At 39.3% G+C, this 17,669-nt stretch overlaps 1 protein-coding gene and 1 pseudogene across 1 annotated transcript in view; one reads left to right on the top strand and one right to left on the bottom strand.

Annotated features, from left to right (window-relative positions):
• Positions 1-17,669, bottom strand: part of EML6 (echinoderm microtubule associated protein like 6) — a 293,843-nt gene that overhangs the window by 157,504 nt on the left and 118,670 nt on the right. The window contains exons 2-4 of the mRNA XM_003787924.3: positions 9,306-9,465; positions 4,935-5,033; positions 1,354-1,422 (exon numbers count right to left, since the gene is read on the bottom strand). Coding sequence (XP_003787972.1) covers positions 1,354-1,422; positions 4,935-5,033; positions 9,306-9,465 — 328 coding nt within the window. The remainder of the gene's footprint in view (positions 1-1,353; positions 1,423-4,934; positions 5,034-9,305; positions 9,466-17,669) is intronic.
• On the top strand, positions 291-860 carry LOC100959013 (annotated as a pseudogene).

Genomic DNA, 17,669 nt, shown 5'->3' with positions numbered 1-17,669 from the left:
CTCTGTCTCAAAAAAAAAAAAAAAGAAGTCACTCCTTACCTACTTGCTTATAGACTTTAATTTATATTATGTACAATCCTATAGACAGGAGATTTAAGCCATATATTCCAGAATTGAGGAGAAATTTTTGCTATGTCAGAGCAAAGGATGTTGATGCTGTTAATTTTGTTACTTGTGAACAAAAATAGGAAGCAGCACATTTTGGCCCAGCCAGAGGTAAGTTCTGACTGTGAAGGCTAGAGGAAGATGGGCATTTAAAACCCAGCAGCCCGCTTACCCTAAGTGGCCTGATGTGACCTGTGAAAATGGTTCGCTATTTACTTGACCCAGAAAACCCCACAAAGTCATGCAAGTCAAGAGGCTCAAATCTTGGTGTTCACTTTAAGAACACACGTGAAACTGCCCAGGCCACCAAGGGTATGCATATACGAAAAGCCACCAAGTATCTGAAGGATATCACTTTAAAGAAACAGCGTGTACCATTGTGACGTTACAATGGTGGAGTTGGCAGGTGTGCCCAGGCCAAACAGTGGGGCTGGACACAGGGTCGGTGGCCCAAAAAGAGTGCTGAATTTTTGCTGCATATGCTTAAAAATGCAGAGAGTAGTGCTGAACTTAAGGATTTAGAAGTAGATTCTCTGGTCATTGAGCATATCCAAGTGAACAAAGCACCCAAGATGTGTCGCCGAACTTACAGAGCCCATGGTCGCATTAACCCAGACATGAGCTCCCCCTGCCACCCTGAGATGATCCTTACTGAAAAGGAACAGATTGTTCCCAAACCAGAAGAAGAGGTAGCACAGAAGAAAAAGATATCCCAGAAGAAACTGAAGAAACAAAAACTTATGGCACGGGAATAAATGCAACATAAAATAAATGCAAATAACAGTGAAAAAAACAAAAAACCCAGAAGCCCAGATAGAAATAGAGGGCTATGCAGTAGAAAGCTACAGAGAGCACACGGTCCCTTTCTTCAGGGAACACCTCAACATGGCACAGTTTTACATGCAATACATGTAGAAACTCATTATAATGCAAAAAATTCACATTAAAATCAGAGCCGTTTTAAAACATGCAAACTCATGCACTGAGAGTCTGTGGTGTAGTTAACAAAGTTTCCTTTTCAGCTGCCTGCTAAGCACTTCATTTGACTGTTCTTTGCACTTCTAAAGAGAGTCACCCTCCTCCCCCAGCTGACGTTAGCTTGCTTTGGGATCAGAGAAACTGATATGGGTGCTCTACATTAAAGAAAAAGAGTCAAGTCAAGCAGTTTGCCAACAAGAAATCTACATAAATGCCTAGAATTCTTTTCATACAAGGTACCAAAAAATATTTTTGAAATAACTACTTTACCTTTATATGCTTTACTCCACAGCTGACCACTCTGTTTGGCTGATATGGATCCCAGGAAATATCAAAAATCTGTTAAAAAATTAAAAGTTGCTATATTGATTACTTTTTATGCTTTGCCTTCTTCCAGATACCAGTCCAATTGCCAAGACTCTATCTGAACACTTAGAACACAATGTTACCTGCACGGAATGTAAATGGAAGATTAGGCTCCCGGGAACAAGTTGGGAACCGTCAACACACACTCTGTGGCCTCCTGTCTACTTACCTTACACCTTAGTAGGGAGACAATTAACCGAAGTCATTGCGAATGAACTGGTGCCATTTTTAATTTTGTCCATCTGGAGTGAACAAATTGATGATTTAAGATAAATTTTTAAATCCATTTTTCAATACATTTTCTATTGCTCTCTATGGTGTTAAATAAAACATTTTGGAGACAGTTTTTCAATAAAAATTAAAATGAATCATTTTATAATTATTTTAAGTAAGAAATATTTAATAGTTAACTACAATTCAATGTGGCCCAGAGCCTCCAGTAATCATAGAAGTTACTGTTCTTAAACATAAGGCAGAGGCAGTGATCTGACACTCACTTAAAATATGTAGTCTTCTAGGCCATCGACCCAAAATACTATTTTCAATTATTTGAGGAACTAAAACATATCTACTGACAGTTCTCTCTATTTAGGGGACAGGGAAGAGAAGGCTGTCAATCATAAGAGTCAAATCACCAGCAGCAATTGCTTAAAATGCATTATTTCCAGAGTCTGCGATACCTTCAGTTAGTATCTGGAACTGAGTCCAGATAACTGCATTTTTAAACAAACTGCAGGAGATGAAGGTGGTTCATGGATCACGTTCTGTGATACGCTCGCTGATAGAAAGGGAAGGACCAAATGTCAGGGCCAAAGTCTAGACCAAAGAAACAACCTAGGCCACCAACTTTTCATCACACAGAAAGGAGCAATTATGGACTCTAGAAATAGCACGGAAGAAAAAGTACTTGGTCTAAGTATCCATCTTAGCTAATCAAGCTCAGGGAAGCCTCTGCCTCTCTAACCTTAACCTCATCTTCACAGTGACCATCACCTCAAGTTCTCTCATGAGGTCATTAGGTATGTGAAGTCATTTTGCAGGCTATAAAGCACTCATTATACAAATGTAATGGATTAAGTATTTTAGCCACTAACATAATCCTGAAGATAAGCTTGACATTAACCATAAGCAGTCAATTCATACTGGCATCCAGACATCAGGAATAAACAAAACCATGTGCCATGCAGATACAGGGTCTGGAGAAACAGCATTCTAAACTATTTCACTAAAACATCTTGGGTGCTTAGAAATCAGACTCCTCACTAGAGTACCACTGCACTTTCTACCATCTACTCACAATGGAGAAGGGTAACAGACTGGGCACAGCAGCTCACGCCTGTAATCCTAGCACTTTGAGAGGCTGAGAGTGAGGATTGCTTGAGCCAATTAGTTCAAGACCATCCTGAGCAAGAGCTAAGACCTCATCTCTACAAAAAATAGAAAAATTAGCAGGGTGTGATGGTGCATGCCTATATTTGGGAGGCTAAAGCAAGAGGATTGCTTGAGGCCAGGAATTTGAGGTTGCGGCCAGGAATTTGAGGTTGCAGTGGGCTGTGATGATGCCGCTGCACTCTAGCCTGGGCAACAGAAGGAGACCCTGTCTCAACAAAAAGGAAAAAAAAAAGGTATAACAAAGCAATAAGGCACTGTCATTTACATCAGACAGACAGGTCACACGATAAGTTAAAAGAAAATCTTTAGGCACATTAAATTTAACAGAGTTTAATTGAGGAAAGAATTACTTGCAAACTGGGCAGCTCATAGAACCAGAAGAGGTTCAGAGAGCTCTGCTCTCTGCAACAGGCAGTAACTATAGACAGAAAAAGGAAGGGAGATACAGAAACAGCTCCACTGGTTTGAGCTCCAAGCTAGCTTTCTTTGGGCATGGTCTGATGAGGTGGCAGCCTGTGACTGGCTGCAGCTCAGCGGCAACTCACTCAGCTATTTGTTACATAAGTATACCAAAGTAGGTTTCAGTTGGTTATGCTGGGAGTTAAGGTATGGAGGCAGCCTCAAGCCAAATTTAGTTTAACAGTAGGAATTTAACAATAATAACAAAAGCACTTTATGTAGAAGCCAAGGTGATTACATTAGGCTATTTTTCTAAGGAGATTTTACGGATTGAAAGTGTTCATAACTTTAGTTTCCTACTTTTTCCCAAGGCAATAGGCCCAAAATGTTGACAAAGTATCCTAATTCAGAAATAGAAATAGCAATTGCAGAATAATTTAGATGAGAGATTACATATGGGTTTGTTCTCAGTAGAGCTAGGTGTGGCATCGCAACAGTGAGAACTGATCTCATGTTCACTTTATGTGATCACTGGAAATCCACTTATTGATCCAGTCCAACACGAGGAGACCATAGTGTATACAGATAAGCAGAAAAAGGGACATCTGAAACTCAGGCATCACAAATATCTTCAACCTAACCAGTTTCAAATATTAAGTTAATATCAGTTAAATTAGAATCCCTGAACACAGAGCCTGAGTGTTACTATGCTTTTAGGTTTCCCTGGAGAATTTTACATGGAGTCAGGGTTGGGGATCATGGTCCAGAGCGGCGCCAGGCCTCTTCCAACACTGAAATTCTGTGGCTGGTCACCTCTGCAGGAAAACTTACCACTGTGGGGTCCCCTTACAACTACAAATCCCCATAGATGAATGTACCCATAGATGAACGTACCATTCACATATTAAAAAAACACAACACTTTACAGTTCATATTCCTGAAGTTCATACAGCAAAGGAAGGCATATTTAATGTTTAATTAGGGCCTCATTTTATATGAACACTTACATTGTGCGGAAATACAAAACAACTGGGAACTCAAGGAAGATAGTCATGCATACTCACTTTTAAACTAGAATATTCAAGACAATAAAGGAATTAAATTACTTTAATTATACAAGACACAGGAGAAATAGATATCTTACCAGTGTACCAGTGTATGTATTATATATGTCTATTTCATCCCATCTTACCAACTATAACTACATGGGATTATTTCTGATCACACTGACTCCAATATGAATGATAAGCAGGCCACCATTTATATTCAACATTCTCAAATATAACAATGAATCACAATGTTGTCATTATATTCAATTTGAAATAAAAATGCACACCCCTGTAATCATGCTTTGTGAATATTTTCTATTTCCATTTCTAAATGAATATATCTTAACTATACATATAATTTCTAGTTCAATTCTATTTTGGTCTTATAAAGAAGCCAAATGCCAGCATCAAAACTTTTCTTTGCCTATAAAAAGCAGTTAACAACTCAAATAGGGTATTTGATCAACAGAAGCAATCATACCAACACAGTCAATCATATGAAGAAACAGGATATTTATAAGTTGAATATGAAGGAAAAGTCTATACATGGCAAATTTACTTTTAAAAATATTAACATCTGAGAAGGGACATCACATTTTTCCCAAGGTTCTAAAATCTGCACAGCTTTCTCCAACAAGGTCTTACCCGGTCAGAATGGCCAGTGGCGGAAGCCAGAAGCTTTCCCTTCCTCCAGTCCCAGACACAGACTGTGTTCTTGGCATCCAATCCCACAGAGGCTAAACGCTAAGAATAAGAATAATAATTTAAACCTGACAGTGATGGGAATATTTCCTACTATTTATGCTTTCTTTTAAGAAATAGTTACTGATTATCTACCAAGGGCTAGGCATTGAAGATCTTATAACAAACTAATTTCTCAAAATCAATCTTAAGCCCTAAACTATCAATAGCAGATGACTTCTAAATCAGTGTGTGCTGGAAAAATCTAAAAGCTAGGGCTGATGTGTCCCTTACTCTCATTCTTGCTCAGGCTAGTCTCGAATTCCTGTGCTCAAGTGTCTACGGTATTGGCCTCCCAGAGCATTAGGATTTTACAGGAGTGAGCACTGCTCCCGGCCCATTTGTCCCTTTCAAACACAGGAAATGTGCACATAAACTCTCAGAAAGTCTCTGATAAATCAGTGCAAGTCAATAGGAACAGAACTTAAAGGCAGAATTTCAAATTTTTCACTTAAATGTTTTAGTTTAAAATCAATGTGAGATTTAAAACAGCATAGAGTCCATAGTTTAAAAGCCTCAAACTACTAAAATTAAAATGTTTGAAAACCACAAAGACATCCGATAAGTGAACATTATTTTCATTCTTAGTTCTCTACAATTTTACAAACATTTAAAGTAACTAAAGAGGGATATATAATCTTCACAAAATTAATCTGGTTCTTCATTTCCCAGCCTACATTCCTTGGGTTCAGATCAAAACTTATCTTTAAAGGGAAAAGAAAATTCAACATGTATGATTATATAGGAAGTCAAAAGTATCAAAAGTGGATATTAGGAACACCCCAAATTAAAGGTTCTTACAGGATACCACGTGTCACAGAGGTCTGGACTGGGAGAAAGCAGATTGGACTTCCTGTTTGACTTTGTAAATAGCCAGACATAAGACCTTGGGAAATTATTTAACCTCCTTAAATCTTAGTTTTCTCATTTGTATAATGAGTATAAAAATATTTGTTCTTTTTACCTCATAGAATTGCTATGTGGGTCACGTGAAGTAATATAAATCAAAGAGCTTTTAAAACTTTAGTGTTACCCAAGTGTAAGAGTACCTGAGTCCTGGCTCGGCGCCTGTGGCTCAAGTGGCTAAGGCGCCAGCCACATATACCTAGGTGGCAGGTTCGAATCCACCCCGGGCCGCCAAACAACAATGACGGCTGCAACCAAAAAATAGCCAGGTGTTGTGGCGGGCGCCTGTGGTCCCAGCTACTCGGAAGGCTGAGGCAAGAGACTCACTTGAACCCAGGAGTTGGAGGTTGCTGTCTGTGGTGCCACAGCACTCTACCCGGGGGGATAGCTTGAGGCTCTGTCTCAAAAAAAAAAAAAAAAAAAAGAGTACCTGAGCCCTTCACCGGGTGTGTCTGAGAGAACATGCACACGTGCCCACACACACATACAGCTAAGGCACATGTGTGCTGTTATACAGAGATTATTCAGGTTTTCCCCACTAATGATGGCTTTCATTAGGAATATTAAGTATAGAAAACATTGTTGAAGGTTTTAAAATGTGCCCTTAAGAAAGGAAGTCTTTGTTTGTTATAATTTTTCTTTTCTTTTCTGAGACAGAGTCTTACTCTATTGCCCTGGGTGGGTAGACTGCTGTGGCATCATAGCTCACAGCAACCTCAAACTCTTGGGCTTAAACAATCCTCTTGCCTCAGCCTCCCAAATAGCTGAGACTACAGGTGCCTGCCATGACACCCAGATACATTTTTGTATTTTTAGTAGAGATGGGGTCTCACTCTTGCTCGGGCTGGTCTCCAACTCCTGAGCTCAAGCAATCCACCCGCCTTGGCCTCCCAGAGTGCTAGGATTCCTCTTGTTGTAATTCTCAATGGAAGATTCCAGCAATGGAAATGATACGACATGGTTGTATCTTTATTCATAAGAACATATGAGTGGGTGAATCCTGTTTGTTTGTTTGTTTGTTTTTTTAATAGAAAGAGCCATTAACAAACAGTTAATTTTGTTCAGTAAAGCACCAAAGTAAAACCCACATATTTTTCCACATTCTTTTTTTTTTAATTTCAGATTTTAAAAACCCACATTTCTTGATTGAGAGAAAGCCAGAAGAAACTACTGTGCTTATTGTGACAGGCCCCATAGCTCACTGGAAAGCATTTCCATTGTCTTTTGTTGGTTGTGAGGGGATGGGCCATTTGTCATTTTCTAAATATCATTCCATTCCTGTGAACTCTGTTCAGGGAATTAGGCAGACATGGAACAACAGGCATCAGGAAGCCCTGAAATCCATCATAGGCAAACAGATAGGAGGCAATTTTTCTCAACTGACAGTTAAGTATCCGCATTCCCACCCTTCAAAATGGAAGGTAGGAGAACACCTAGGATTCGAGCATGAAATAACATGGGCAAAAATCTAAAGTGAAATCTGAGGTTCCCTTTGCTGCATTACATATTCTTATGGCATGTGAGAGCAAATTCTGATAAGGAATGTTTGCTCAAATATCAGATTGGAGAACGTGCATGTGAGCACACATATAAGCATACATTCACACTTGTACATGTGCATGTGTTCTGACACTGATTCCATTTAATGAATAAGTCAATGTAACTGCAAGTCTGAAGAATTATCACTATCTGGTCATTTCTCCTTAGCCAGGGACAGACAATGGGATGTATGCATTAACCTGACTAAATGGGACTAAGAGTAGTAAAATCAAGAATATATATGTTTTTATCAGTATTTAGCATTTATTACACAATGTAGTTAATCTAGTTCTAGAAAGAAAAATGAATAATCAATACTCTCTTAAAATAGAACACATTAAGTTAATGTGGATTGTTTTTAAAAAACTGACTCAAACTGGGTCAACTCCTTTCTTTAATCTACTGAATTTCCCACAAACTCTCAGTTTGGGCAAGCCTTTGTGAATAATTTCACAGATCTTTCCATGGCACCGACTTACAGAATTAAGTCTGAAATTTGCCAAAACTTGGATCAGAGGAATTAACAGGCAGAAACATAGAGAATGAAAGACATAGAGGAAGGGTGGCCTAAAAGCTGGGGAAAGAGGTGCAGCTTCAGAGGCGCCGAAGGCAGACGGGGCCAGGCATGACCCCTCTGTGTCTCCACTTCCTTTTCTAGAACATATTAACATATCTTTTTTGCTGAGTATTGCTAGAGGTCAAAGGAAGAAGAGAAAACTTTGTTGGGACTGCAAAGGCTTCATGAAGACCTTTGAAATGTCTTCAAAGACTGAGTCATTCACTCAAGGGGCCAACAGAGTGTGTGGGGCACTCCAGGTGGAGAGGACATGGGGGTGTGGAAGGACAAAGCAAAGAATCTTGAAAACTTGTCTGATTTGATGACAAGGGACAATGGAGACAAGTCTATAAAAGTTGAGAAGTCTAGAATGCCTGACTACAAAATGTGGACTTCATCCAAGGGGTAACCCACACTTTTGGTGGTGTTAAACAATGCCTTGATGCTTTTATTCAATTAGTGAAACACATTAGCAGAAGTTGACCACGCAGGGGTATCCGACTGCAGCCCATGGCTGGCTACGAAAGCTTATCTGTGCTGGCAGATATCACAAAAATTACACACAGCCTTTTCTTTTGCTCATCAGCTTTGATGAGTGTTTGTGTATTTAATGTGTAGCGCAAGACAATTCTTAGATAAGCATTCACAGCCAGCATGGGCCAAGGTTGGGTGCCCCTGGGAGATTACTTAAACTAAGTCAGTAGCAGCACTGACTTGGAACTCAATGGATGGTGGCAGAGAGAATGAGAAAGAGAGGAAGAATGTCAGAGTAATTGTAAAGAAACTTCTAAATACAATGGAATTATTAAGTGACTGAATTGGGAGGGGGAAGAGAGCAGTTAGAGGTGGCTTCAAAGAGAATCTTCTTGGCGGATTATTAACACGTGATGTCACCTTCTGAAAGCAAGGGGGTATAAGGTAATGCTCAGAGCTTCATGTCTGTGAATAAGGCTTGGTTCAGCCCTTATTCCCAGCAGGAAGCTAAGAAGGGACAAAAATGCAATTGTCCAGTCATGGTAAACCTGATCAGCATAAATCAACGACTTTTTTTAACTGAGACTTTTTAACCAGATAGTGAGACTGGGGAACCTAAACTAGGGTCTATCCAGAGCTGGGTGTTTGTCCCACAGCCTGGAAAAGTGTTAAAAAGGTGAGAAATTCTGGCAGTCTTGGAGGGAAACCAGCAAGGTTGCTGGGCTTTGAGTCGATTGGCTACTTGCATTCTCATAACAGGTGAATTGTGATAAGGAAAACAAACAAAAAAAGATACATACCTGTCCATCTGAGTCAAAGGCCAGGCAGGCAACCCCATGTGTGTGGACGTCTTTAAGGATAGACACAGTCTGGACGTGATAAGAATCCCATACACATATATACGGCTCCTTCCCAACTTGGCCAGTTGCAACCAGAGTTTTGTCTGGGTGTAAGGCAAGGCTGAAAGAGAAAAAGGCCTCTTTTCACATCTTCCAACTGGATCAAAAAAAAAAAAACATCATCTTTTATCCAAATTTATTTCTCATTTTAATCATCTAACAAGATGATCTCCAGAGAAAGCCTGTTTAGGCTAAATTGGAATGTTCACTTTGGGCTTAGCACAGTTTGTCAATTTCATCTGGTCTTACCCACAGGTTGCCTTGAAAATCAGACACTACTACGATTATAATTCTCCCATTAAAATTGTCTATTTGGTTCTATAATTGCTTTATCATGATATTTACTTACCGATTTTCAAAATATCACTCAGCTTTCAAGCTAGATTTTGACTTTAATTTGAAAATTATGCTGTTGCCTAGGAGCAGGTTCACTTCTCAGAATTAGTTAAACCTGCTTGCAGAAGCTCGGGATACTATACTCATTAGGATTTCAAAGCGTCGAGGGGTCCCAGAATCAAGTGCTATTTCTGGATCCATTGACAGGACTATACATATCAAATGACAATCTCTATTTTTACATAAATCACCATGACACCCAAAGAACTGCAGACTACCATGATTGTGGTTTGTGTAGCAGTTTTTCTCTGCACTCTAATAAAAATAAAACTTTGTCAAATATTAACCAGTATTTCAAGAAGTCTGTAGCAATCAAAAGAGAAATGTTGTTATTCCTAGATGAAAAATCACCCTAATGTTCTGAATTCACTGTGTACAGAAGTTGTGCCTTTCTACAAAATAGGTATGAGGAAGTAAGGGGGTGGGGAACACATTACCTATGGGAAAACTAGTTCATCATATAAACTTTATATACAATAAACAAAAATGGAATTTCCCCACTTCAGTTTTCAGTATCTGTATCCATAGTAAACAGAAACAGTTTTTCCCCCTTTTCAACTTTTTGAATATATTATAATGAGAGTATGTTCTCATTATACAGTTTTTTTTCCCGTTTTCAGTTTTTTGAATAGTATTATAATGAGAGTATGTTCTAGCATCAGACACCAGGATTTGCATGTTGGCTGTCCCTTACTTCTTCTGGTTCCTTGGACAAATTACTTGAGCTCCTTTGTCTCAATTTCCTCATTCATTACAATAGATGTAACGTATACAAATAGATGATCTAAGGAACCTAGAGTACTTAGCACAGTGCCTGGCACAGAGTGGGGGCTCAGTGTAAGTTTGATCATGATTTGTGGAACTAGCGTTATATAGATACAGTCAACACATGTATGTCTGTGTGAATCCAGTACAGATTCCAAAAACAAATTACGTACTTTTTATGTCAGTTGGCCATCTAACAACTGTTGCTAGAAAACATATCCTCAGGAATCTTTATAAGGAAGCAATATAAAAAGACAACCCATTTAAAAGGGCAGATTTTTCACAATAGGTGAATAGTAGAGGCTTTAAAACTTGTTATAGTTGTAGAACATTTTAGCATCAGAGTTGATGATTATCGACAAGGATCAAAGGACCCTCCCAATCACAGTTTTGTTGAGCTGGGCCTGGCACTCGATAGTATTTAAGTGTCCCAGGAAACAGCAAGGTTCTGGTGTCCCATGTTTGTTTCATTAAACTAAGAGGGTGGAAGTGGTCCGCAAACCCCGTCTATGATACTGCAGTATATTTGAGCTCATTCACCTATTCAACAAACCCTAAAGGACCTATGACAAGTCAGTGACAGCCCATATATATGTAAACAGAAAAGGCGCCGCCATCTTTCAAGGGGCCACCTTAAGGACAGACATGTAAACAAATAGTTACAGTGTGTCAATATATACATGGGGTGACACAGAAAGCTGGAGGATGTCATCACCAGCTGCCCAGGACATCAGGGAAGCCAGGAGTTCATATGAAAGACAAGGTGCACGGGGCATTTGTGTGAATGCATAACGTCCACAGCTAAAGTCTCGCAGAGAACAGCAGGAAATGAGGCGGGCCAGGCCGGCAGGGGCAGCTCTTGAAAGCCCTTAGCTAGGCCAGGAAGTCAGGGTACCACTGACAACTATCAGAAGGACACAACAATGCGAACACTTTCACAGTTTAGGAGGCTGACCCTAGGAGCAGGAGATGCAGGAGACGCAGGGAATGGCTCTGTGAGGGCTGTTAGGAGAGGCAAGGAGGCCAGGTAGGGACCAGGTGAGACAAAAGTAAGGCGATTAAGATGTTTGGGCATGTTAAAATTGACAAAAACTTGTACCTGGACAACTAGGTTTATAGCTCACAGAGCTTGGCTGCAGTAGCGTTTGAAGCCTATGAGCCTGACCCTAGGGAAAGATGGCCTTATCCCCGCCCCATTTCTAGTGCGGAAACCAAGGAGAGTCCTCGGTTTGGCACCATACTGGAGGCCTAAGGTCTACGAAAGAGGACTGACTGGTCGGTAAGCTGCAGGAAGGCAGGGGCTTTCTTCCTTCACTCTAAACACAGTTGCTGGAATGTCACTTGGCAGAGTGACCGTTAACAAGACATTTGCTGAGGAGGGAGATGATCCTGATGGCCATGCCATCTCTCCCCCAGCTACAGCCACCAGGCTCCTCCCAGAGACTAGACGATAAAGAGGAATGAACACCCCCTCGATGGTCAGAAACATTGAGGAGATATAAATTAAACTCTTATTGCTGTGGTCATAACTTCTCACTAAAAATGCTTGAGATACTTGGAACATTCCTGGGATACTGAGGCATCCAAATATTAAAGTCACTGTTCCAGACAGCTGTTCTTAATTTCACAGTTCCTGACTTTTCCTAGATAGTTCTTTGAATGAGGGGGAAATGGGATGAACAGCTTTTAGCAAATCTTTAAAAACATCTTCAGGGCTCGGCGCCAGTAGCTAAGTGGTTATGGCAGTGGCCACATACACCAGGGCTAGTGAGTTCAAACCCTGCCCAGGCCTGCCAAACAACAACTGCAACAACAAAATAGCCAGGCGTTGTGTTGGGCGCCTGTAGTCCCAGCTACTTGGGAGGCTGAGGCAAGAGAATCGCTTAAGCCCAAGAGTTTGAGGTTGAGCTGTGACCCCCACAGCACTCTACCGAGGGCCACACAATGAGACTCTGTCTCAAAAAATAAATAAATAAATAAAATTAAAATTAAAAATAAAAACATCTTCAGAGTAATTTACCAATCTACATTATTCAATTAGCACTGCTACCCCTAAACATCTCATTTTGGAATTAAAGTAGTTCTACTCTAGTTGTTATTCTTTTTCATACTAATGCCGAACAGTTTAATAAAAAGTTAGTATTGCAGTTAACTTTGTTCTCGCCACAAGTTCCTTTATGCCGCTCATTAAGTCCTCTCTTCCCAGCCTGTGACACCGGCTCTCCAGGTCCCTCCTCTGCCATTTGAGTACAAAGTTCACTATTTCTTCTTTTACAAGCCAAGCTTCTGACCTCACTTCCCGGACTTGATTCAAGAGGATTGTTCAGTGACTCAGAACGTTAGTATTTATTTCAGTCCGTGTCAAGAACAGCAAGAACAGAAAACACCCTTGATGCATTTGACCACTTCTTACTCTCCCATCAGCATCCCAGAAACTCCACTCCTCTCCCCTGGGTGACAAAATGTTAACGTCTGTGTCTCCCAGAGCACAGCCCAACAGCATTTACATCTATTTTAAATTTGTCATATCTCAACAGCACATTTTAGACCTCAGGAGAAGAAAAAACTCTCATAGACTTTAACCACTAGATAATAGACGGTATCAGTCGTGATGTAGTAGCAGAAACATTTACTTAATAAGCAGGTTTTAAGCTACTGTCAAAGTATCTATTCCCTTCCTCCCACATCTCCACATTTAGGAATTCAAGAATTTCATGAAAAGTGATTTCGATCAGCATCTGCTTTTGTCTAATCCCAAAACATCTTTAGAATTTTAGGTCAGAGGCATTTTAGATGACAGGTGCATGTGTGTATGGATTTTCCTCAAAGAAAACCAAATCCATCCTTTTCTACATACCTCAGAATTGCTCCTTACTCTCTCCACAGAGTGCCCTGACCCTAAGAAGCTGCTCTCTGGTAAATGCTGTCAGGCTAGCTAGCAGAGAGAGAGAGAGAGAGAGAGAGAGGAAAGATTGAGTCTTCATATCCAACTATGATACCATGATAAAGAGAATCATGCTCCCTGAAATTCCTGGGCTTCTGATAAGATTTCATGAGAAATGCCCAAATATTGCGTCCTTCCACAGCAGAAAGTACAGATGGAGAGAGTATCACCACTACACAAAATATCTGTTCCCCACCTTGGCCTTCTCACTGCTTTCTTTACTGAGTTGTGATTGTTACTATGACCGGAGGTATTGAGACGACTTACATTTTAAGTCTGTCAGTTGAGAGTCTCTAAATTCAAATGTTTGCTTTTCTAAGAAAACTTGCACTTTGCAAATTTTATAAATTATTATAGCTACAACAGCAATGTCATAATATTAAAACTTTTAAAACTGACTCCTTTTCATCAAGGGTCTCCATGCAATGGATGTCTCATTCCACACCTACATAAAAAGGGTTGGCGTCCTTCTATTTTTCCTTTGGTACTCAGTTTGTTGTATTTATTGTATTATACACGTGGCAACAAAAAAGGGAGCAAGCTTTGAAAGAACTGCTTTTCTCTGTGTATGTATAACTCTAGTTCCACTGGGAAATCCCATCTCCTGTTACCATAGCAATGGGAAGCACCGCAGAGGACTTTCAACAACCTATCTGGGAGAAGAAATTGATTCGCTTTTCTAGCATCCAGGAGGACAAAACCACGTCTTCCTGATGTCAGATGAGATGAGGAAGATTTCCAAATATGTTGCATAAGGGAGAAGATGAGAATTAAAAGGGTTGTGGGAAGAAGTGGCCTTGCTTAGGAGGTTGAGCAAGAACCGCTAATCAATACCAATCATTTTTAATCCCTGGAAGCAAAAAATTACATTTGTTCTAAGTGCAGCATTTGAAAAATGTTCATGATTCTAACTTTTCTTTTTAAAGCCTAATTTCATTTTTGCCCGGGCTGCTTGGGTGATTCTCTCAGCAATAACTTCTTTCATTTAGTTCCCTCTGCCCAAAGGAAAGCATGAATGCCATCTCTGTCTCTTTCCTGAATGTACCCTTGAGAGAAGCTTTCCAATGTTGGAAGCACAGGCACATCAAGGTCATTAGGCAGGACTACCTGAGGGCAGATTTGAGGTTACTGCTTTGTGGGTTGAACCTCAGTGGACATTCATTTGCAAGGCAGAAAACTCAACACAGGCCTTAGAGATAGTGGAAACTCAGACGGGGATCTCTGTGCTCTAGTCCTGGTCCTTAGAGATATACTTGGCACGGAAGTACCAATGCCGGAACTGTGATCTCATCTGACACCACAGAGAGAGCCCTGCCTTCCAGGAGGGCTTGGGCAGGATGAATTAGAATGACAGCAATGTGGACAGACCATCAAAATCCATTGCCACTTTCTTGAACTATCTAATCCCCAGGGTACTTAAATAATCCATGGCTGAGCAGGGGTCCCTCAAATTGGACTTCTCAGCAAGCTTAATGAGTGGTGCACCTAACAAAAATTAATGCAATTTAGAGAAATGAAAAAAAGTAATACCTTACGAGTTCAGTGTTGCCATGCCTGAACACCACGCCTGTGCTGGTATGGAGCTATATTCCAGTAATACCTTCATACCAAATAAAAGAGTAGTTAAGAGCACAGAGTTTTGGCTGCCTGGGATCAATACATAGTAGCATGGGTGGAGCCTGGTTGGCCTGGCCATCTAGAACTGATTAAGGTTTAACAAACTTTATGAACCAGTTGTTAAACAAAGCTTCTGTTAAATTACATAAGTGTACAATTGTTAACACATAAGTTATATTAAAAACAAAGATAATACATACTCAAAACTTATTGCTTCATAATTATTTTACATTTCACTATTACCTATAGTTCTGAGGTTATTTTTTGCTATCCCATCCATAGGGTAGAAATACTACAGAATGGTGTGTTCCCTCCCACCTCCTCCCAACTCCATTCCCAATGACATCACAGTGTGGCTTGAATTCAGCCATGATGTGAATATTTACATGACAGAAATCCACAATTGCTACAAGTCAGAGCCTGATTTATTGACTACTCATTATCTAGACTTAAGATATAAAAGGATAAATGTTAATAATAAACAATAAACTTAAGAGTCTATAGCCGTCATATTGTGAAATTCAAAAATGTATCCAATCCAGCAAAGAAGTTGCTCATATCATTGGCAGTTGATTATGTATGTCTTTATTGTTTCACTTTTGTCTTATTAACATAAACGAAACTATCAACATTCACGCTGGACTATACTTGCAGCCCAATGATGTGAGAGACTTTTTCTGAACTCGATAGTAGTCAAGCTGTTATTCCTCATGTGATTCTGTCAAAAGACCTGAAATAAAAGTTGACCACATAAATCTGTGGAGTTCCACAAAACAAACAAACAGAAAAACCCAGAAAGACAAAAAACCACAAAAACCAAGCCCCAGTGAAAGCATTCTATCATAATTGATGAGCAATTTGAATTCATAATAAAGAGAATTATATTTTTATTTGTATGTTGTATTATACTTCATTTATATCAGCAAAATGTATAATAAACTCATGAGTATATATGCATATGTTTTTTCTCCTAGAGAGCAGGTTGTTAAACAGTTACCAGGGCATCACTGAAACACGTCTTCTCTACTAACTGGCAAATCATTTCTCATAAATCTTCTCCAGCAAATTACTAAACCTCTCTGTGCCCCAGTTTCTCATCCACAAGATGGGAATAAAACCGTATCTACTTCAAAGAAAGTAGGTCTTATTTTGAGGATTAAATAAATCCTAAAGCAGTGATTAAAATAATAGTGTTTAAAACATAGGGAGCACTATATAGATGATATTGCTATTAATTAAATGCCTTGTGACAGACACATGTGAAACCTACCCCTTATCCCAGAACTGACACTCTTTAAGTCAGGGAAACTCGCTCACATACTAGAGAGTGACAGTGAACTGTCCTCCAACACTTAGAAACAAGACTACCTTCTGAGATCTAAACTAGTAAAAGCCACGTGAAATGGACAAAAAGGAAATAAACACCAACTATCTGAAGACAGCATTTTAAGGAGAAAGCACCTGAAGAAAAACGGGATTTGGAAATACAATCCGGTTATGACTGACAGTAAGAGAAAATGGACTCTGCTTTAAAATAAATATCTGAGAGTAAAACGTTAACAGAAGCAGAATTTATGCTTAATGACTTAAGAAAAGTCAGAATTAAGACAGAATCGTTACAAAGACAGATATCTAAATTGGTGGTAGAGAACCGGATCTAGAAACAGACCTACATTAAGGTAACTCAACAGGGAAGAACAGGGTTTTCAACAAATGATGCTGGGACAATTGGATATTCATATGGAGAAAAAAAATCAATCACAATTCTTCTCACCATAAATAAATAAATAAATAAAAACCTCAGGTGGACCAGAGATCTAATTGTGAGGGTCAGCCTGTATAATTGAGAGAAAAAACAAAACAAAAACATAAAACCTGTGTGACTTTTGAAAGATAATGGCTTCTTGGAGACCAAGCAAGCATGAACTATAAAAGAGAAAAAAAATGAATGAATTGGATTTCAAAAATCAAAACTCCTGGTTTTTGATAGTTACCACTAGGAAAATGAAATAGTGTGCCACAGACTGGGAGAAAAAAAAAAAAACCAGGAAATTGTACTGAGAATATATAAATTAAATAAGAATACAACCCAATTTAAAATATGGATAAAAGACTTGAACATTGTCAAGGACAATTAAAACTAAAAAGACTGACAATACCAAGTGTTGCAGAGGATAGAGAATAACTGGAATCACACATATTGCTACTGGGAATGTAAAATGATAAATCACTTTGGGGAGCAGCCTGGAAGTTTCCTAGAAAGTTAAATATACACTTATCATTATAACCTAGCAATTCCACTCTTTGGTATTTACTCAAGAGCAATAAAAGGAAAATATTTTGATCTCTTAATAGCCAGATATTGGAAATAATTCACATGTCCATCAACAGGTGAATGGATAAACAAATTACAGCATATTTATGCAATGAAATTGTTCTCAGCCATGAAAACTGAAAACTGACAACTAAAAACTGAAAACTGAAAACTATGCTACTGACAAGCATAGCATGGATGAATTTCAAAAGCGTAATGCTGAGGCTTG

Source organism: Otolemur garnettii, unplaced genomic scaffold, assembly GCF_000181295.1.
Source record: "Otolemur garnettii isolate 467f Iridium unplaced genomic scaffold, OtoGar3 scaffold00024, whole genome shotgun sequence".
Taxonomy (NCBI): Eukaryota; Metazoa; Chordata; class Mammalia; order Primates; family Galagidae; genus Otolemur; species Otolemur garnettii.
This window is presented reverse-complemented; position numbering and strand designations above follow the sequence as displayed.